Below are 23326 nucleotides of genomic sequence, written 5' to 3'. Positions count from 1 at the left end.
AGTTGATAAATCACAGATTCTTAATGCTGGACACTCACTGATCATGGAGGATTGTAGCTTTTATTATGGAGATTGGAAGAAGAATTTGTGAAATAATATTTTTTCCTGTTAAAACTTGAAACCATATTTTTGTTTGTTTATCTTTAATGCACTTTTGCTTCTGCCACCAGCGGTTGTTCATTTCCTGTGGTCTACAATCTCGAAATACATCAACAAAGCCATTAGAAATACATGTACAAGTATCTTTTTTCCAATAAATATAGTCAATCAAGACAAAACAAAAAAGGAAACTCAGTAATCTAAGTCGTGTTATGCGTGTTATCTTAGAGAGTAGAAAAAAAGTGTTTGTCTGAGGTAGGTTGTCCCAATCCAGTGAAGCTCTGAAAAGCATTGAGAAACAATTACTTTGTGGGCAAGAAAAAATGAAATGGCAGTTATCTGATAAACATGTGGGATAATTATGTTTCAATCTGCAGTTAGTCAGAGGATGAGTGGGGAGCATTTGATAATATTGCTTTCTTTATGAATGGAAAAGCAAAACAAAGACAGTCTGCTATGAATTTCAGTAACGCTGGCATAGAATGGAAATTCTAAAAGTAACATTTATGAATGAACCATACTCCTAACTGCTCGTTAATAAAAATTTAAGTAAGTACGGATGAGAGTAGCGCCCCAAAACCTGGTGTCTAACATTTACTTGAACTGCAAAGTATAAAAATGTGTTTGCAGCCAAACACCCCTATCCTGTCCCAGCCTCCGGTGACAAAAACAAGTGTCTCTTAGACACAAAAACATCTCTGAGGTCTGCAAGGATCAGCGCTGAAGAATCACAGAGACACAAGGGGAGCTGCTGGCACCTAATTACAGCCACTGTCGAGTGACGGCTGCGTGGAGCTTTAAAGCAGGTGCTGTGATGACAGGATGATTGGAGAGCAGCGGTGGGTTGTCGCTCCAATCAGCAGAAGCAGGAAGCTGGATGGAGGAGGAGCAGCCATGTCGACCGGCTGAGCGACATCCGAGTGTAGGCGTCAACCCACGACAGCACATAACACTTCGCATGCAAAACCATGACTAGAAAAAGGTGGAGAGGAGCAAAACAGCCCAAAGCTGTAGCACACCAGTTAATGACTGACATTTTCATACCTATCAATACGATCAATATATATATTTGGATGCCATGGGGAATAGTTGTACAGTGCCGTTTCCAATAATTGACTGACCTGTTCTAGTTTTGATCTTAGTAGCACGATGCCACTGGGTTGTTAGCTCCTAATTGTCAGGTCTTCTGATTTGTTGAGGATGTAATACCACTCTCTCCAGGATTTCGCGAGTGTTTTTTGAGATTTTTGTGGTCGAAAATGCCTGAACATGTGGCAGCTTTTCTAAAAAGCTGCAATCTAAGTTGCGATATTTTAAGCCTATTTGTTGCAATGAAATTGCAGGAGACAGTGACAGTTGCTAAAAAGCTGCCTTTTTGTCAGCTTTCAGAATATGTTTCAACATTCTAATTGACAATATTTATTTCTCAACTAATTCTTTAATGCGCTCCAACCCATTTACACAAGTTGGCCCACACCACGGTGGGAAATTAGCACCAGCCAGATACTGGTTGAACATGAAGTGGTTGGTAGATTTAAGACACAAAATGATAATTTAAGATTGAAGGAATCCTATTTGGGCATATCTGTAAATGAAGAATTAATTTAAAAGTTAATTTCACATCCTGGCACGCACGTATTCACACACGCTCACAGCTTGTCACATCAATTAACAAGAAAAGCACCTCAGACAGCGCAGTACTCCATCAAGACTGTTCATTCCCTGACCTTGCTCTCAGCACAAGCGTGTGTTAAGGATGTGCACGTTATGTACGGATGCCAAACCGTCTGACCTAAATATGTAGTGGCTGGCAGGAATTGATGGGACTCGGAAACACCCCCACAATTTAATCAATTGTTCCTTGTATAATTTCCGACAAGTCTACAGGTGGATTTGTAGTCGGATCACAATGATGTGATCGTCAGCAGACAGCTGAGGCAGCATTCACTTGTTGCCATGGCTACCATGCCGCTATCAGACGCCATGCCGCTATCTCAATGGGAAATCCTTAACAAATTCGCGGATCCAGACTATAATCCGCATCACTGCTAAAATCGAATCGCTTGGTCCTTGTGTCATTTCTGACCTTCCCTGAAATTTCATCCAAATCCGTTGGCCTGTTTTTGAGAAATGTTGCTAACAGAGGACTGGTTCATGTACGCCAACCGTCACATAACTCCGCTGCGCTCCTTGGCGGAGTAATTAATGTAACTTACCTTCATTCTTTCAGTGCTCGCAACAGATCTGGATGCAACAGCTTCCATCATGGTGATTTTTTCTGGTCTGTGGTGAATTGTTAGGATCGCAACATCGCAAATTCATGGAGGAACTTTAATATTAATTAGTAATATTACTAGGACTGACCCATCCATTTGTGTTCTGCTGCTTTAGTTAAATTAACCCACTAATTTTGTAAAATGTATCAACAGCACATATTACAATTAAAGATGTGTTGAAATAAGAAGGTTAAATATTTGTAGAGCAGAGAAGAAGACCAGCTGTCTTGTCGCAGACCGCTACCAAACAAGGACCTTTTTTAATCCAAAGCAGGAGACTCAGCGAGAGATCACAACACTTAATTCACACATGCAAAGTGCTGGCAACAGCATATAGACAGGAGGGGATGAGGACTGAGCCACCAACCCTGAAATTAGTAGACGATCCACTTTAGCTACACCGCTGCACTGAAGTCAAAGAAATTAAGCCCTGCCATGATTTGTAGTTGTCTATATGAATCAGAGTTGTGCTGCTACAACAAAGTATTTTGGCAGTTTGATGAGGACCAGCATCGTGGAGAAAGGTCTCAGATGAAGGTAGTAGATGAAGACAGGATCCACAAAGTCCAGACGGTGGTCATGGTGAAGCAGAGCAGATGTCTGATAAGTACTGGCTGAGAGATTTTGGACATCAGGGTGAGGAGGAGGAAATATACATATAGGAGGTATGCTAGGGAGGCATACCTTCCAATTTATTGCAGGTCTGTAAGAGTGGAAAGATTTTAAAGAAAGGGGAAAAGAAAGAAAGGGGGAAAGAAAAGGGGAAAGAAAGGGAAATTTTAAGCAGCCTGACATATTATCCTAGAGTGACTTTATCAAATATTCACCCATCTTGAAGTTGGTTGTGTCAAATTCAAATAAAAAGTGTTTTTGTCTTAATTACAATACCATGTATGAGAGAACACAATAAGTAGGGAGCACTGTTACTCATATCTGATTTTAATTTTGTCATTTTATTATTGTAAATGTATTAAAGTAATTAGCAATATCCGCTATAAGCCCTCCATCAGTTTTAATATGGGTGGCCAGAGCATTGGAGTTTCCCTTCATAATGATGTTTTAATGGGATTTGATTTGACTTTATTATCATTATTCCTCTGAAACGTGTCTTGCATCTTAAGATGGACACTGTTTCACATAAATGACAAAAATCATAACATTTAATTAAACAAAATGACAAAAATCATAACATTTAATTAAACAAAATAATTAATGCTACAATATATACAACATCAAAAATTACAAATAAGTAGCTGCAATTCATCAATTTAAACGCTGAGTTTAATGTTTAGGCACACAAGAACAATGAGGCCAATTTCAAACCCAAACTCTAATTTAACAGTTGGACAAACAGAAGAACAAAAGAACTCGTCTTGCTTTTTCCTCATTTTCTCGCTTTTATTATTTGCGTCTTTGAGCTTTTGCTGGTATTATAAAGACGTTTATTTGTGCACATGTTTATTTTATTTTCTTGTCATGTAGTATCTGGCTAAGTCAAATGGACAGTCAGACCTGTCTGCATTTATGTGTGAAGCAGCTAATGGGCGGATGAATGTCTAATCTTTCTGTATCTGTATCTTGATCAGGTCAGGTTCAAGGTTCATTCATCGACTTGATGTTCCACTTAAACTGACAAGATTACAATCAGTGTAGCTGGTTGGAATGGAGACGCCATTAAAAACTGATACATTTTTTGATTAAATATATCAATAAATCATTGAGATCTGTGACTTGCAGCATTCAACATAACCCTATGTTTTTTTTTTGCAAAACCTGCACACAGATATCCTTTTGTCAGTGCTTTAGGAGCCCATGTTTTTTACCCGAGTAAGGAGTTCACTTGTTTTGTAGTTTATTTAGCTAATTAGAACACTATTAGCCCTCCTTTCATTTTATTTGTTTCACAGATTTAGCAACACTCACAGGACCACTTTTTTCTTTTTTTTGCAGTTTTGCCTCCTTTGTTAATTACGCTTCTGAGCAATAACCCAATAAAACTGAACCAAAAGCAAGAGTTTTCATCCTGCCTCCCTGTAACATGTATTGTGCTGAAAACAACGTACTGTTGGAGATATTTTTAAACAGCTGCTCCAACACTCTTGAATTGATTGTGGGTACACTGTTGCTGCTTTGCTCCTGTGTGGTGAGGTCCACAGCAGGTACACAACACTGTGAGAGCTGCAATCATCTGAACCATTTTAATACCCGTTTTCTCCAAGAGCCTCTTCTCAGGTTGAACTATTGACTTTTCTTTAAGGATTTTTAAATCCGGCATAAGAACATCCAAGAGAGAAATCAATGAGAGGACACCTTTGCTTTAGAAATGAAAATACTTACTGGATTCTCAATTCCTGCTTTAATTTTTTTTTTCCAAGTTGTGTTATTTCAAACAGACTTTAATGTCATTTGCTTGTTATTTTCTTGACTGATATGGAAACAGTTGAAGGAAATAAAACTCAAAACATAGGAGAAGGTAGGTAAATTGTTTATTAAACATTCCAGTTTTTCTTCAAATCATTTATTATTATTATTATTATTAATAATAATAATAATAATAATAATAATAATAATAATAATAATAAAATGTTATTTTCTTTACAGTGAGTCACATCATTTGCATGAATTTAATGTTGTACTGCAATGACTGTGATCATAGTTTGTGAATAAAACACACTGTAAGACCAATAAAAGGCCACACAGTAGGTTTTTTACATGCGTCTTTCTAGGTCAAATTAGTTTTTACTTAAAAAAAAAAAAGATGATCAGGGTTGTGTCACTATCTCTTGTCTTTGGCTTGTTTTTCAGCAACTGACCATTGCTAGATCTGCCACTGCAGTTCCGTCAAGCTTTGGATTCTGTGATGCTTTGTCTCAACAAACAAAAAGTTTGCAGGATGGTGTCAGGTACAGATCAAAGTTTAGGGTAACCTTAACATTTGAAAGAGAGAAATCATGAAGATAGCTTTATCCTCTGCGATGCTTCTACAAGTCTGTTTTTCTCATGATATATCCTGAAATACCCGCAGAAGATCTGCATTATAATACAAAAACAATGTTGCTTCCTTATTTACGTGTATCTATCATAAACTTGTGGTGAGGAGGTGCAACTTTAAGGTGTCGGTGTACTTCATCAGAAGTGCAAATCAGGTCAAATAGTTTCAAAGATATGTTTTCTTTCTCAATCTCTCTTTTCCAAGAGCGTCTAAAGGGAGTGACTACAATTGTGTTTTTTTCCCCGATATTCAAGAGATTCTGTCTGACGAAGCTTCAATTAGCACAGAAAAAAAATAAGAAGACTACTTTTGTCCGTCTCTGTCTGAAATTAAAGACTCACCATTTCAAAAATGACAATGCATGTCGTTAACGGAAACTAGCGAATGGTCAGTTGAGTGCAGCTCTATCATCAGGCGATCTAAACCCTTGCTGTCGACTCCTGTAAACAACCACATGGACATTCATGCTGATGAGGTGCAATCAACTTGTCATTGCTCCGTTAGCCGGAACTGCCTTGAATACTGAATGTGCTTAAGCAAATAATTGTTTACTGAAGAAAAAGCACTTAAATATGAGTTTCAAAAGCTTGCATATGCCTCTCGGTAGGACTGAAAGATGTCAAAGCATCTTTCCCAAGGTGACTGATCTGCTCTTCAGGCTCTGTGATCTGCAGGTCACATACAGAGAAAGGACTTCTTCTTTGAGGCTTCCTCTCCTCACTCGGTGTTTTGCCTGTTGAACCTGTGTGCCAGTTTATCCCTCCAGGTTTGGGATGCGTGTTTTCTGCCTGAAAACGAAAAGAACAGAATGGCAGAGGAAAAATGAAGAACATCGGCCAGGACTGTGTAACTTCCAGTTAGATTTGAGCCCACCATGAAATTGCTGATGAAGATGAAGATGAAAATCCAATGTGAGTTTGATTATAATTAACAGCTACTTTTCTGGATTGGATGGTGACTCCAATCAGAGGCTTCATGGATAAAAAAAAAAATCAGAAAATTTGAATGGACAAATCACATAGCAATGAAGTATGCTGCTGAGCCCTGTATGAATTATCACGTGTACAGAATGTATTAGCATTAATTATCACAATTTGCTCTTTTGTGAGAACTTACTTTTGTTTTTTTTTAAAAAAAAAAAAGGAAAATTTTTAACCGTGTTTGACATATCTAGGTTTTCATGTCAAAAAACTCAAACATGTGTGTCAATGTCCTGTTTAAGATTCACGTAAATGTATTTTGCATCATCTCACAGTCAGGAAATAAATATCACAGTGCTCATCACACTGTAAATTGAAAGAAAAAGGGGATTAATCCTCTCTGACTAATAAAATAACCAATTCATCCGTTCTGGACTTAATGCTTCTTATCTGGAGGTGCAGTATTTAGCAGTAGGAAGTGGCAGCAGGTAGAAAACAAACACACATTTACTGCTTATTATTGTTGGTTTAGATGTCACTGGTTGGTGTTCAACAGAGGAACCCACTCTGATACACCAGCTAGCAGCAGGATGAAGGTGAATCACAATACTGGCGTTGAGTACAATCCCCTTGATCAAACAGTGCTGTGTGTCCCATCTTTTATGAGAATCAACACGATGGTTCACATTTCATCTGTGCCGACCTATGTTTATCTGAGATGTTGTAACTCCAGAGCCATAGCACACGTATTGCAACACTTAAATGCCATTTTGTGCATAATGACATATTTAACTAAAAAAAAAAAATGTTCTCACTGCTCTAGTGCAGCTCAAGAATCATGCAGAGAAGCACTATATAACCCTGGAATCTGTGTGTAACAGCACTTCCTCTCTCTCCTCAGGTGGGCATGTGTGTGTGTGGCGCTGGCGGCCAGGTGCTGCCAGTCCAATCAGCAGGAGTTGCCGTGTGAACAGATGGGAGCAATCAAGCCTTCTACCTCTGCTCCCATTAAGACAGAATCTGCACACCACTTGATGCTGGACCACTGAACAGTCACAGTCTGTTCTGATTCTCTGTTCAGTCTAGCTCCCTTGTCTCGGCTCTGTTAAACCCAGCGTGCCTTCCCTTTCAGTCTGGACTCCTGCCTGTTCGTGTCCACACGTGGATTCCTCTGCTCCAAGTCTCCACTGTCTGAATCTACGTCTGAGTCCTGGATCCATGTGCAACGCCACACGCCATCGATTCCCTGCCACGGCCTCTCATACCCCCCTCTCTGCTTTCAATGTCAGCAAACCTCCCTGTTTAATCTCTGACCCAGACCTTGCAGTGGATCCTGTTTCTGTAACATCTAGCTTCGCCAATTAGTTGTTCTATCCTCGCGTTTTTGAGCCTGTTATGGTAGCTCTCGCTGCTCTGCCTAGGTCTTACCTAGCGTGGGTTAGTTTAATCCTTATTGTATTTTACCCAGGTGATAGTTATTCCACCTGCCCTCTAGAGGACTTTAGTATTCTGAGTGCATTTAGCTATTTATTCTGTTCATGACCCCCTTCTAGTTGTAGTCTGTGTTCTGAACTATTGTCATTGTACAATATTGTCTTTTCTTACATTGCATTTGTTTGTCTCGTCTCTCACCCTGCACTTGAACGTTATCTGTGGATTCGTAACAGCCACATGCATAAATGCACACTGTATACAGCTGTATTAAGGTTAGAGGAAACAATCTGACACATAGGACTATGTGTGGGGAGCAAATGGGACATCAGTAGGTGTATCGGTTTTCCTGTAAACATTCAGTGAAGCCTGAACAATGGTATTGTTTCACAAATTAATCTGACATATTTCAAATCTGCCTGAGTGACATTATTTGCTGTACCTTTACAGACATTTCAATATGTTACATAACAGATTCCCAAGGGTGGCGTGGCTCTATATGGCCAGAAGCAGGGCCTTCATCTACCCCATGGTCGCCTGTGTGAGTGTGTAAAGTTAAAAGACCACAAACACAATGACCTCAAGAAACATCACTGATGTATCCAATTGCATCAGCATGTCATACAATATATTAAAAGAACAGAGAAATGAAAGAATTGTAAGATGTGAAATTCACTTTGTGATGTTGCAGAGCTGTGAGTCAACCTCTGCTGACTAAAGACACGCAAACTAAAGCCATTGAACTCTCTGTAAGTTTCATTCTGCACCAGTCACACCTGAAACACTGGAAACTGTACTTAGAGCAAAAAGTAATTTCACTGCCTGAAATGTATCTATGGGCTGTAACGGCTTCTTCTCATTTAATTAGTTTTGAGGAGCAGAAACATGAGTGCTCTGAATCAGTGGAGGCCTCCAGGACCTACAGCAGAGAGCCACAGCTTTTGCACTCCAAAACCACACATCCCGCGCTGTTATTCAGCTCAATAACTCAGTTACGGACAGAGGGGTATTTCACATTTGGTTGAATTTTGGTTTGAATAGGTGACACATCTTGGATGCCAACCTTGAAATTGTGGTGATTGTATGGATGTTCTGTCTCATCAGATTTAGATGCGTCTGATGCATCCATGTTTTAGAATTTGCAGCTTCTTTGCAACAACATCCACATTTGAGTCATGGCTACAACCTCAGTCAGAATTAGTTTCACTAGTCTGGCAAGTGAACACATATAAGGAATTAAACTTGGTTTTTTTTCTGTGTTTGTGAACTTAAACACACAACGAACACATTTCAAAATCATTGCAAATATTATTTGTCTGGACGAATACGACTGCACGCTACAATTTGACTCGTTAGCGGAAGCGTACAATCACCAACGTGGTAACTTTATATAATGACTAAAAGTAAATCCATAAGTTGTAAATAAATGTAGAGGAGAAAAAAGTGTATTATTTCCCCTTGTAGTCTTCATTGCATATATGAGTTTGGACAGGAATAGATGTAAGCTGCAGCTTTGGTCTCAGTGAACGCTGCACCAGGAAAACGATGATCAGATTCAAAAATGAATTCAAAAAAGACATTGATTTGGAAGTTCATACTCAGATTATTTATCAACATCATTGTGTCAAGTGTAAACAATATCCTGCTGTCATTTTAATGTCTTCTCACAGCAAAAAAGATTTAGAAGAAAATATTTACATTTAGGAATCAATAAGAAAAGTTCTGATCCAAGTAGATTTGGTAAAGATAACTTGTATCCATAAGCTGTTGTTGCAGAGAAGAACTGCATGCCACAGTTTATACTGTTAATACTAGAGAGGCAGGGGCCACATTTTGCTTTTGTTGGCTAGTAGTCAAAGCTGCAAACCCCAAAGTACATGCACATTACAACAGTAAACACAACTTCCTATTTTACATTAACTTAGACAACTGTTCCCACTGTAAGCTTCTTGTTGGCATCTCATAGAATATATAGTTCCATATTTAAGACTTTTATATGAAACATCAAATGAGTTGAAATTACATCTTCGTGTGGACCACATGCCACCCACTAGAGCAAAATCACTTTGAAGAAATTCACTAATTAACATCATCTCTCCTTCAACCTAAACTAAAAAAAAAAATACCAAAAGATTAAAGAAATCTGTGTTTTGTGGCAAGTTTATGTCATAGCTGCACTTTGACAGGTTGAAAAAGAACCTGGGAAAACCCCCCAGTTTTCTATTAGGAATCATTCTTTGACTTCCTGGTGTTGAGACACAAAGGTGTGAAGCAGTAATTCCAGTTTCCTAATTAAAATTTGTGTCAGTGAGGCTGACAAGAGCTTTTGTGGTTTCCCTCAGATTAAGTGACTGAGCTTTCGGCCATCTCATCCGATTTCCTTCCCTGCTTTCAACAGTTCCCTTGTCAAATAGTACTAGCAAGCGACTCTTAATTACTTTTGTACTTTTCTGCAAATGCAATACATTATCAAGAGATACGCCATCACATCTTTTGTATTGTCAATCTGCCTTCTGTGATAACAGATTTAAGACTGTGGCTCTGAAAGCTGCCTTCTTTCAGCAAAGTGACTGAAATTTGAATGTGAGTGTAATAATATGAATGTATTTCAGACTTGTTGAGTTATGATTGATTTGAATATTTTGTGCAGTAAATGGTCACATTTTTGTATTTGGCACTTGAAATATGCCAAATCAAAGCAAGAAATCATTCATCACGGATCATAATGAAGCAGCTCAACAGGAAACTAAAGTCACAAGATACAGTTGACTCAGATATGAAATATACATAGACTGTGATGCCAACTGAAGCCTGACACATTGACAGAATTAAGATAAGGACAGAAATCTGGAAATCAGGAAAAATGAGGTGCGGATGAAAGGAGAAATCAGTATAACTAGTGAGGATGAACGGCAGAGCGAGTGTGGGCCGTCAGATTATGCAGATTGTACAGATTCCCCAAAGTTTTGTTAGAACAGAATCATGATGTGAGCTGATCAGTTAAATCTTCTGATGAAGTGCTTTTTTTTAAACTGACTTCAAAACTCTGTCAGATTAATTTTACAAAATGTGAAGTGCAATTCTAAGATTCACACATGAAAAGTTTATTGGGAACTTGTCTGACGGTCGAATGGTTTGAAACGAATAGAAAAGAAAAAGTTCATTTCTGGCCAAGGTCTGCAAGGAAGGTCTGGACATGTTTTCGCACTTTCTCCTCATTTATGATTTTCTTTCATTTTATTTTTGGAGTAAGAAGATTTTTTTTTTCATTGGATGTCCCTCAGCTCACCTTAAAGTTGTTCAGAAAAGCAGAAGCAGCCAGTCAATTATATCTATACCACCAACATCCATGTTTCAGTCTTAATAATTAATAAATTTGTGCTCATCCATTTATTCTCATGCTGGGCACTGATACGTGATTTCATTTTATAAGTAGGAAAAGACACCATGGTAGTGGAATAAAAGTTACATTTTACAGCTGAGCTCTTAAACAAAACTTTTCACCCGTTGTGATTAAAGGCTTCTGGAGTTCAACAAGAGAACATTACTTTATGGTCATTACAAAAATAACTGCATTTATTATGCAGCCAGCAATAAGACAGGCAGCTTCCAAAATCACACCCTTTTTATATTAAGTTGCTCCATTTGTGTCCAGTTTTATTTGAGTATCTCCGTTCTGAGTGTGGAAATACTACGTATTGCCTTCAAGTGTTCTACAGTGGAATAAAAATCAATTATTTAGTCAGAGTACTGTAGGAGGGAGCATCATCTTCCTGTGCCACAAAATAGTCACAACAAATGACCAAAATTACTCGAAAGCAAATCTTGAACTGAAAAAAAAGAAGAATAAACAAATGCCATAAAAATAACCTGTAAGAAGGACATGCTGTGGATGTTACAGGTGCGCTGAGTTAATTTTACACTCCAGTTTTGTACCAATAACAAGATAAAATGTGTTATTCACTCAGCTTCAGATATGTTGATGGGCACATTTTGAAAGGCAGATAAATAAAAGCTTGTTCTTTCCCTCTTTTTCAGTCTCCATAAAGATAACTCTCATATAGCTGGAGCTTCACACTTACTGTACTGACACGACATTATTACAAATCAAAATGTGGAACAACTCCATAAAGTGTCAAATCACACGAACTTTAACAACTGTTTTGAAGTACAGTATATCCTGAATCCAAACTGTCAGAAACAAAGGTTGTTGGTATGATCCAGTATTTAATTTTGCACCAACATCAGCAGCATGTACATTAAAGTTAATTAACATGAGCTCCCATTAATTAAGGATTAGCTCAAAGCAATGAATCAAAGATCTGAGATTAAATGACAACATGTAATTAATCCACATAAAATCAACCAACTGAGCCGTGGTGGGGAGCAGATTGTATTCAACTCTGAATATAGATGTTGCAAAACACCCCATGGCTTCAAAAACTCTGCATATTACTGTATGTTCTGCAGAATAGTCCAAACCAATATAGAATATACCCAACGTTTTCTGCATCAGAAATGCGGTGCTGCTGCCACTCTTTCTGGCCTTCCTTTTACTTGGAAAACAATTTAGTGTCTCACGTGTCAACATTATTGATGTGTTAAAAATCTCTCGACTGTGGAAGCCTGCTGAAAGCGTGTATTCACTGACACGATGAAGTGCTTACATCTCATCACTTCCCTGTATGTCTGGAAGTGTCGTCTTGCCTCACAATCATCATGTTGACAGTGACATTTAACATGGTCCAGACTGTTTTGCAATATTTAAAAAGGAGCTAACCCGCTCCTTCTGGTAAATATGTCAGTGTGTTGTTTTTTATGGTGTGAGCAAAATAACCTGTCAGAGCAGTGGCTGAACTTATCGACCTTGAAAACACAGCGTCCCAAATGACAGTCTCAAAAACTCAGATGACAGATTTTCTAGATTTTTCAGAATTTCATAAACCTAAGGAACCAATCTTTTTCAGAATGGATCAAACTTGTGTGGAGGAAATACTCCAATACTGCAATTTGTCGCAGCGCAGTGAAGAGCAATTTTATAGTGTTGGAGCAGATTTGTAGTAAATTGGTGCGATTGAGCTGATGTGAGTGGAGAGAAAGGCAGGGATGAAATGGATCAAAGTATCCTAGAGGAAGCAACAAGTGTGAGTGACATCTAAGCCATTTTAAGACAGGAAGGGACTATTTTAAATATGTATCTTGGACAGATTAAATCAACAACAGAACTCTAACTTTAACTTTGGTTTATCATCACATTCATAGTGTTTGTTCATGATTCAGAAACATTTTTAGTACTAATGATTTTCAGGTATTTTCTGGGCCCCTGTCAACATCATTATATGGAATATTAAATTTAAAAAAATGTTTCAATAGAAGCTGACAACGGCTCACATTAACCCCACAAAGGTTTAAAAGGCATATTTTCTTTTAGCCAACAACTATAAAAACTGAAAGAAATGTTGCATTTTCCACTGTTTGATCGTCTTTCAATAAATCACGATGTACAGTTCTATCAAGAAGATTCGCCAAATCTAAGCTTAAAATCATATTTCATCGAAACTGTTTTATTTCACATGCCTTGTTTAAAAACTCAACAACAAAGGAAAGTGTTCACAATAACAAAATTCTCTAAAAAAACAAAAGTTATGCACTCTACAGTGCAACCACAAAGCCACAACTGACTGAGCCATGATAAACAGTCACCGGACCAAACTCTGAAACTATTTGGTTGAGCTGCAGGCCGTGTTTACACAAAGCACACAGAAAACAAGTCTGTAAGCAAACTAAAAATGTAAGGGGTAAAATATCTGTTGTATGTATAGTCCCAGCTTATTCTCCAATATTGCTCCAATAATGGTGTACATACTGATTCTAGGTTTTTATTATAAATAATTAAAGGAATCCAACAATTTCTTATTGTTTCTTTTTTCTTTTCTATGATTTATGGCATTATACACGGTTGAAAAAAAATGTTATTTATACGGTAAAATTCTGGGCAGCTGTGGTTGCCAGAAAGTTACCTTAAAATTACGATAAAACATTTTCTTCATTTATGGTCAAGAAATGTATTGATAACGTTGATTTTTCGGTTAAAAAAATGTGCTTCATTCCATATTTTACTGTTTAAAAAAAAGTTTTAACCTTTAAAAAAATGTTGTTTTACTTGAAAATTTACATGAAAATACCATCTAGAATAAAGTCTGTGTGACCTATTATAAATATTACAGCATTATTCCATTATCAATGCAACAGTCAGTATATTTAACATGTATTATGTATTTTTAGCATGACGTGCAAAAATTGCAGTTATAGCTGCCATAACTATTAAAGCACATGTCCATTATTAACACAAAAATACATCAGTTTTGCAGGTACAAACTCTATTTTTTTACATGAAATAAATGCAAAAATTTTGCTTGTTGTAAATATTATGGCATGTGTCCGTTGTCAGCATAACTATGAAAACTGACATTCTTTTTGAGAAGTGAATGCAAAAATTACACTATTCAAATTTATATATACTACTGCATTTTTCCATCAAAAAACTGCAAGAGTAGGGAAATGTATTTTTTCAAGACAAAAAAAAAACTTTAAAAAATGCATTTTTTCCCCCCTGATTAACTTACTTACTATGATTCAGTGTTGTATAAACTGGATCAAACTTTTACTGTCACAGTCTGACAATTTTTCACATTTTTTACAGTGGACCTTTTCAGCCAAAAATGAGGTTTTTGAGTTGTCTCTACTGCTTCCATAGAGGTACAAAACTTTGCATTGCTGTGAAAAATGAGTCTGCACTCAGTAAAAATGTGACAACAAAAAAAAGGCATAAAAACTGCTCTGGGTTCAGGCAATTAATTCTGTGACTGTTGTATTACACCAACTGGTTTAAAATCTTGATTATAGATTTGCATAAATGTCATAAATGTTTAAATGTTTGACTTAGAAACTACTCCACACTCATCTATTCAGGAGTTTAGTTCATGTTAGATTCACTGCATGTAAGTAAAATGCACATAACACGAAGAATTAAGTTGTCTTTTGTTGTTTTGCTGTTACTTTTTAAAAATATGAATCCTCTCAGATAGCAGTGAAGTCCCTATACAGAAACACTCTGCTAAATATACTGCTTCCAGGGTTTGCAGCATGATAGCGAGCGGAGCACCAGCATCTTTCCGTACTTCTTGTTTGACGAGAAGAGGTATGGAAACAAGCCAAATGCTCAGCAGGTTGTTAGGAAATAGAAATCATCTTCTCAGAGAATTTGACACGGCTGGCTGATTAGAGAGGAGATGGGATGGAAATTCAAAGTAGGGGAGAGGAGATGATAAATGAGTGGCTGCTGCAGAGCGTCCAGCTTCTGTGGAACTGACTCGCTTTCCCCTAAAAGCAAATGCTGTTTAACAAGATGGTCTACACATATTGTTCTGCACAGATGGAAGTCATGATGTACCGTAGAAGGTATCCAATTCATTTCAGTTATAATGAAGTCCATAACTCTAAAATAACAGAGCTTTGTCAATTGTCTTGCTGATTTGGTTGAGGCGACTTCAAATATAGAAGCAAATTGCACTGCAAATTCAAAGTATGTGATTACAGAGTTGAGAATTAAATAGACTTACTGTCAGACTTTTTCTGTCAGTTAGTTTATTCTGTCATAAAATTCATGAGACAAGTCTCTCTTCTAAGAGACATATTTCAAGCCCACCAGGATGAGAGTTAGCGACACAAAAAGACAGACTTTGATATCTTGCTATCACCTAAAATGAAACAAAAAATGTGATCCAATGCCGTCGTCCCTACCTTCTTCTTGTCATTGAAGGTTTGCTTGACAGTGAACTGCCTGAAGGGATTTGAGCAAAGCTCTTCTTCTTCCTCCACTGTCAGTCTTGGAATGACCGTCATCGGGCGAATGACCCCAGGTTTCGTCTGGATACCGAGATTCAGTTTGACAGCAGAGAGGAGGTCATTCTCATTACTGGCTTTTTCCAAGAGACTTCACAACATTGGTGGCAGTGGGATAATAAGTTGATCAAATAAGTGAACATGTACCTTTTTAGAATCCGTCAGTTTTCTTTCCACACCGGCAGAAGGGTGCAAGCTGCATAACGATGCCTGAATAAAGAGAAGGGAGGAAAAGAATGAACACAGTTATTAATGCCGTACACAAAAATGCAAGCGCTAATAAAAGAGAGCGCTTTAGGCACTGCAGGGTTTATGTCAAGGCAAAAGGGAACCTGAATGCATCAGTACCACTTACTTACTCTTTCTTACTTTTACTTACTGGGGATATTTGCAACCATCAGATGATTAGAGAGAACAAAGAGGACTGGAAATAGTAGGTTGCTATTATTATTCTAAGACATGCATAAATGTCAGCCCTCTGATCTGATGTACCCAAATTTGATTAACTTATCCATCGTGAACACAACAAAAAAGTTGCAGCCTGACTCAGTTCTAACATCTTCTTGACACTAAAAGTGAAAATGCCAATTATAATTGACAATGCTGGTGTGCAGGCTTTTCAGAGAACAGAATTTATGTGTGAACTGAGTTCAGGATAAAAGACTTTTTTAAAATTTACATGAAAATTAAGTGGAATATAATTGGGATATAATCTGAGGTCCCAGTGACTGTCTGGAATCCTGTTTGGATGGATAACTGTTGATTGGTATGAGAACATTTCAAAACACCCATAAAACCACAAATTGTTGTTTTTACATCGCTGAGTATCCATTACTGTGTGTTGGGGAGGGTTCAAAGCAGAACTGCACAGAAAGTCAGTATAAAGACGCACTTAGTTCCAAAGACACAACTAAAACTTTTATATCAAGGCTTTATGAATCTACTCAAAAACCATGCAGAGATGAGAGCAAGAAGGAGAGAGACCAGAGGAGAATTTGTCTGAGAAAACCAAACAGTCAAGCACTCAAATACATGCAAATTCCTGGCCCAATGTATTTTGATTACCGCCTGACCACATCTTTATAAAGAAGATGTGCAGTCAGTGAGTTTTAGGTGCTTTGTTTAGCACTGAAGGAGTCGTGTATTTTCCCTGTTTCCTCTCCTTAATATGAGCTCAACCATGTGAGAGAAGCATTGATGTACTTATCTCAGTCAAATAAAAACTCCTGATATTAAGGATGATTTCCAAAGTGTTAGACTATTCTTTTAATGTTGTTGAAGTAGAAGTAAATGCTGTTTGTTTGCAGAATTTACCCCCCAAAAGACTAAATCTTTATTCAAGCCGGCAACGTCAGCTTTGTGTGTTTGAAGAACTAAAATTCCTGATGGATCATGTTTTCTTCAGAATGTTGACGTGACAGAAAAGCTCAGTCCTGTGGGGCTAAATGTGTCTGATGATAAACTACTGATGGCTGTTACGTTGGTCCTGTGGGGGCGAAATTCTGTGCAAAATATGTACTTTTCATTCAACAGAATTACCAGACTCTTACTTACATATTTGGTTTCACGTCCCAAGGATTTTGGAAATGACGAGTTGTTCTGTTGAAAGTGAAAAAGAAAAAAGTGCAAAGTGAAACAAAACAACCCGAGACTCATCTGGTGGGAGGATGGGAAGGTTTTCATCTGGAAATGATTCATCACTTTGGCAAAACTGACAGCGAAGCAGATGAAAAGAAGTCCTTTGTTGACACGACTCATGGACTCATTGTGTTCCAGGCAGTTTTGACTTTTTGTGCAACAGTTGCTTTATTTTATTCCTGGCCAATCACTGAAATTTACATATTTTAATTTCTGTTCTCTTAACTTGGACGAGTATCTGCTTCACCTACACTGACGTCGACACTTGTTTTTTCTGGAAGCTACGAGAAGGTTTCTCCTTTGATGAATAATGAACAGATATCTATTCGTTTCTTCTGCTGATGATTATACGTCCAGAATTCACTTTCATCCCACTTCCAGTTTGTGTTACAGCACATTGGGCTTACTTCCGTGGTCTGAAAGATATTGCAGTTTTGCATCTAGAGATTTCTATTTTATCTTACTTTAATGATTTACATTTTTGGTTATTATTTTATTTTAGCTGAAAGCTGACATTCATTGCTGTCTGTGTGCTGTTGGTGAGAGATGTTCAAACTACAATAAGGATGGCGGAGCATCTAGAGTCACACTTGAAAATGTATCATAATGCAATGGCCCATGGTTTATTTATTTATTCATTGATTATTATTCATATTATTCACAATGATGAAAATGCATCTATCTTTGGATTAATTTGAGTGCCTGATGTAACCAGACGTTTTGTCATTTAAAAATGTCAGAGTTGAGAACATGAAAATCTATTAGTTCAAGATCAAGTGGAACTTGAGTGGAATCGAGTGTACTTTAGGTAAGTTTTTTTTTTTTTTAAAATATAGCCTTCAGAACCTACTTGCATTGGGTGAATCATTACAAACTTATATTGTGTGGGCATGCATTTGTCTAATACCCGAGAGTTTAACAAGAGTTAGATGAGAAGACTACAACTGCTCACAGATCTGTGTATTGAATACCAAGCTGGAATTAGCTGCCACTTAGCCTGGCTTAGCATGAAGTCAGAAACAGCCCCTGTGGCTCCTTCAGGGGTTACATCTTTATATCTTGTTTAGTAATTCAGGTGAAACTGACAAGCTTGTACAGGATTACGTGCTGGACTATTTCTTGGCTGACCGTGCATGTAATTATTTCATCATTTATTCATGTAGACAGGTAGAGGCAAATACCCCTGATATAAACATGTATGCATGTTTTGACTGTGGCCCACACAGGAGATAGGTGTATTGATCATCTAATTCACAGCATTTAGTGCTTATGAGCTCAGCATACCTGTGAGACGATGTAAAAGAAACACATTTTTACCTGCAGACCAACATTGGGAGTCGATGACCTGGAGGACTGCAGTGGGAGAAAATTAGAGCACATAAATAAGCCCACTTCTACTGTTATGAATCAACATTTGTACATGTTTTATTTATATAAATATCTGAACTCACTACTGGAGTGGAATTTGCCAGTATCTCATCAATGACAGCATAAAGTTCCTCTGACTGTTGCCGGAGTTGAGCAGGTGAGCACATCTGCAGAGAGGACAGAATTATGTCTGCTGCTGTGTGAAGCGTTCAGTAAAAAGCAGCATCAGCTTGTGCAGTAATACCTCCATATGGGTGTCTGCAACTCCTCCGTCCGGCGTGTCACAAGGACTCAGTTCTCTCTCTACCTGCTCGTCTATCACCTGTGGATGCAAAGAGACAGAATATCACCGAGCTCCCTGCTGAAGATAACACTCTATCTGAGAGATAACACATCAGTCTCTTCAGCGTCTCCTCCAGTCAGGAACTATTTATCTACTCTGCATTCCTGGCAGACAAGCTTCCTCTGCAGTTGTAAATGTATCATACTGCGATGTGAAGACAGCAATATGCCATATTTTCTTGTCTGTTTGAGCCTGATTTGACTTTTAATAAGTTTTAAAAATGGATTCGTTCAGTTTTCGTTTGAAATAAATCATTCATTTTGTGCCTAATACATTTTTGCAGTTACAAATAAAATTTAATTCTTTGTAAAGCCTGAAAAGTCTTAAAATTTATCTTTTTTTTCTAAAGAAGTCCTTGCTTTTATAATAAAAAATTTACAGCATATGAGTTTATTCAGGTTTAACATCGCTAACATAATGCTACCCATAACACACATTTGTTCATACACGGATTCCTATTATAAGGCTGGACATCTAACAGGATGATAAGATGTATTAGTGGGATTACAGTCAAATGAAGGGAACTCACTTGCTGATCCAGCAGGAGGGTGTTTGTGGGAATTGCAGCGAGCGATTTGTAGCTCGACTTAATCTTGTGTGTCTGGAGTTTAGAGAGAGAGAGAGAAGAGCAGACAACGAATGTAAAATAATTCAAATGTTATAATTTTACTAAAGATAAACTTTGCAGAATGTCTCACAGGGATTTGTCAGTCGTGCCTTATCTCACATTGCTTCTAATCATGCAAAGCCACCACACTGAAGATGCCCAGCAGTAAGAACAGCATTAAAATGTGTTTGTCTGCTTCCACAGCAGTACTACACAAATGTCAACATGTTCTGTTTCCCATACTGACAGGCACAAAACTGAATGACTGAGTCCCACATCGACAGATATTTCCCTGCATGCTCGAAATAAATTGAATTCCTGATATTTGCGCTCAGAATTCTGAGCTTTCTAAAATTAGGTTTTCAAAGTCAGAAATACTTTGGCCCAGAAATCAAAGTTTTAAAAAGCTGCTGGGTAAATTTTATGATGATAGATTCCCCCTTTGCCTTCTACATTTCAGATGAATCAGTCATTGGAACGGGAAATCTCTGGGAAGCAGCAAGCTGCAAGAGCATAAATGAGTGATGGCAGACATACACAGATAAACAGAAGTCTAAAAACAGCCCCACAGAGAGGACAGAGCTTCATGTCCTCATATCAGGTGAGTGAAAGCTGTTTTTAGCTGCACAGACTAGAAGAACAGTATGTCAGGGAGAAGATATTAAATAATATCCTCAGTTTAAACAGGTCATGCATATGATAAGCATAGCATAGCTACCTTTCTTTTTTTACCCTCCCTGTCACTGCAGTCTGATATTCCACTCCCAGGCCTTGGGGAGGGTGTGGAGCGCAGGGAGAGAGGAGGGGAGGGGGTGAGGTCTCTGATTGGAGGAGCAGGGGAGGGCGTAGGTGTGGGGGAGTCGGCGGGTGACGGCCACCCGGAAAAGACAATAGGTGTGTAGCGGGAAGGAGACAGGCAGCTGGCTTTGTGGAAACCCCGAGATGGTGTGACACTTTTAGAGTCGGGGCAGCTTCCCTCTGATCCCACATTTTGTAAAGCAGGAAGAGGTGATGCTGTGTCAGTGCGAGCAGAGAAAGTTGTGGCACATGAAAGCTGAGGATGAGGAGGAGAGACAGGCGCAGATCTCAGCTTTTGAGAAAGCGAGTGAAGCTTTGAGAGAGATGAATTTGGTTGGTGACTCCATTTCTGGGGCACAGCGGTGTCTGGCTCATTACTAAGTTTAGTGGATGGGGAGATGAGTTTTTTGAGGTTGTTATCTGCATGGCCCTTGAGGAACATGTGAGTGTTGCTGGGCTTCAGCTCAGCGGAGCTGCAGATGTGTGTGTGTGGCAGCTTGTTGGAGGTTGCACAGTCTATTGCTTCATGCTTTGATGGAGAAACAGATTTGAAGTTTGAGCAGAACAGTGGAGCTCTGGGTAGAGTGCTGCTCTTCACCGGCGGTGGTGAAACAACCCGCTCCCTTCTAGGCACGCTGCCGGAGTGAATTTGCTCCGAGCATCTTTTCACTTGAGGACGGGTTCTGCTGAGCTCACTCGGCTGCACCGTTGGAGGAGCAGTGATGCACCGATTCGCTTCCCTGTGAACGTGGCTTTGACTATCTATAGAAGCCGATGAGGAGTAGAGAGAGGAAAACTCCAGGGGAATAGAGGCCACGCTGGAGGCTGCTGAGCATGCGTTACAGAAGGACAGGGTCACAGGGTTAACAGGCCAGCAGGGGGTGTAAGGCCTCTGTGGAGCAGGCGACAGGACAGGAAGACGACCTTTCCTTAGGATGGCAGTAAGGAGGGACAGTCGAGTGAGAGGAGGCCGGTGCCGGGGAGGAGAAGTCTCTAGACAGACAGAGGAGGTCAGGCTCTCGCAGGATGAGAAGCAGGTTTGGGGGATGTTAACCAGACTAGAGCCAGGAGCCAGAAAATGCCTCTTGATCTGGACGACGGCAGGGGTGAAGACGCCCGAGCGGACAGATGAGCACTGAGAAACAGTGCGGCTGAAAGAAACAGGAGAGGCAACAGAGGAAAGCTGAGCAGCAGACCAGCTCTTATCTCTGTCCGAGCCCTCTGAGAGGATGGACTCTCTGGATGAAGCCGGGGTGGGGAACAGATCTGCGGAGTTTGTGGGGCTTGTTCTGTCTTCTGACACAGACTTTCTATTTGCAAAGCAACCCAAGCTAACCTCAGCATGTCCAGAGGTATCGTGACACCGCCGCTGGGAAATGCCCCTGTGTTTGTCAACAGCTGTTTCCATAGAGGCCGTCGCGGCGGCTACGTGGTTGGGGGTATTTTCAGACCTGGCTGATGGAGAGGCTTTGGTGTGAGTCAGGCTCACCAGAACTGGTGAAGGTTTCATCTGAAAACAAAAAAAAACAAAAAAAGTTTTCTTTTTAATTTTTAACGTCTTATCTGTAAATTCACACCTCAGACAGCAGAAAAATTACTTATCGTTCAAATTCTGAAAAGCCGCACTGACAAAAATCCCGAACCTGCAAATTAATTTTTGTAACAAGTTCCGTCAGTCTGACTGTGAAAGAACTAAAATAAACTCATTATAAAGATGACACTTTGAAACTTGTTGAACTGTGTGCATTTTAACTTTCTATTAAATTCCAATTAAACTGTCACATTTAAAAGGAAATGAATCTACACATTGGACAGTTTTGTTGTTTTTATCATAAACTGATGATGGTGCTTTTTCACCAAATTCACAAGTTTATATTTTAAACTACCCCCTTCATAGACACACATCTGCACATTATTTCACACATATACATCTACATTGTAAAGTGTCAATGACAAAGCTTTTGTTGTAGTTTCCTCATGACATTGAGAGTGCTCCTGTTGTACTTACGTGAGGTTCTGTCCCCCGTTGGATTACGTTTCCTGCTTTCCCCTCCACAGAGTCCTTGATAAAGACTATCTCTGCTTTGAAAATCTCCCCGTCTGACATGCTTGTTGTCTCCTCATGGGACACGGCTACGTTCTGACAGGAGAAAATGAGGAGGAACTGAGCAAGTGAAACCCGAGAAAACCCGAGGTGAACTTCAGTGAGGCTGTCTGAGCTCAGGGGTGTGCTTGGTTTCACCACGCCACATGTCCCACACGTCCCACACATATAATTCACATGTACACGCACATGTCCTGCTGACATTGGTGCGTCATGTGCAGAAGTGAACAACTGACACATGGTCTGTGAACATACACAGCCTTTAAGCCCCCAGTAACTAAAATGACAGTCTTAAAAATATATATATATATATATCCAAACCAGCTAAAACCAATCTTCACTATAGTTAGTTTGTCTTTTTATAACTGTGTATTTTTGTCTGCCAAAGTGTTCACACAATTTTTGCTATTTTAAAACTGCAGATAAAGTATCAGCATGATATTCACTGACCACATGAAGTGATTGATATTTCAATCATAGACGCAGCTAAATCCTTATTAACCGTCTAAACCCCAAATACGTTTGAAAAGCAGGTCGCCTTTCCGAAATTGCCTAAATTGTGCCATTTAGCAGAACCAGAAACTATAAAAACAGGGACAATCATCACGTTTCAACTTTCTGAAAGTCCTTGAACTGAAATCTAAATTTAAAATTGCAATATTCTACCAAAATCTATTTATTGTTTGTCATTTAAAAAATCAGCCAAAATAAACATTTGCTCTAATCATATTCTATAAAAAACTAAAAATTCTGTACACCTCAGTCAACTGAGGAGTGATGACTGACTCGGCTGTGACAGACAGCCATGAAAAAGCTTCAGGAACTTTTTGACTGGACTAGGTTGA

At 38.8% G+C, this 23326-nt stretch overlaps 1 protein-coding gene across 3 annotated transcripts in view; it reads right to left on the bottom strand.

The window, feature by feature from the left end:
• Positions 1-4844: 4844 nt before the first annotated feature.
• mlip (muscular LMNA-interacting protein) overlaps positions 4845-23326 on the bottom strand; it is a 36455-nt gene continuing 17973 nt past the window's right edge. For 2 of the 3 annotated variants that reach the window (XM_055018806.1, XM_055018807.1), the window contains 10 exons: positions 22386-22517; positions 20298-21887; positions 19502-19573; positions 18874-18951; positions 18713-18796; positions 18573-18614; positions 17178-17222; positions 15771-15833; positions 15522-15647; positions 4845-6155 (listed from right to left, as the gene is read on the bottom strand). In XM_055018806.1, the coding sequence (XP_054874781.1) occupies positions 5934-6155; positions 15522-15647; positions 15771-15833; positions 17178-17222; positions 18573-18614; positions 18713-18796; positions 18874-18951; positions 19502-19573; positions 20298-21887; positions 22386-22517 (2454 nt within the window). In that variant the 3' untranslated portion in view covers positions 4845-5933. The remainder of the gene's footprint in view (positions 6156-15521; positions 15648-15770; positions 15834-17177; positions 17223-18572; positions 18615-18712; positions 18797-18873; positions 18952-19501; positions 19574-20297; positions 21888-22385; positions 22518-23326) is intronic. The other variant, XM_023267095.3, reaches the window with a different exon arrangement.

Source organism: Amphiprion ocellaris, chromosome 16 (assembly GCF_022539595.1).
Source record: "Amphiprion ocellaris isolate individual 3 ecotype Okinawa chromosome 16, ASM2253959v1, whole genome shotgun sequence".
In the NCBI taxonomy this organism is placed as follows: Eukaryota; Metazoa; Chordata; class Actinopteri; family Pomacentridae; genus Amphiprion; species Amphiprion ocellaris.
This window is presented reverse-complemented; position numbering and strand designations above follow the sequence as displayed.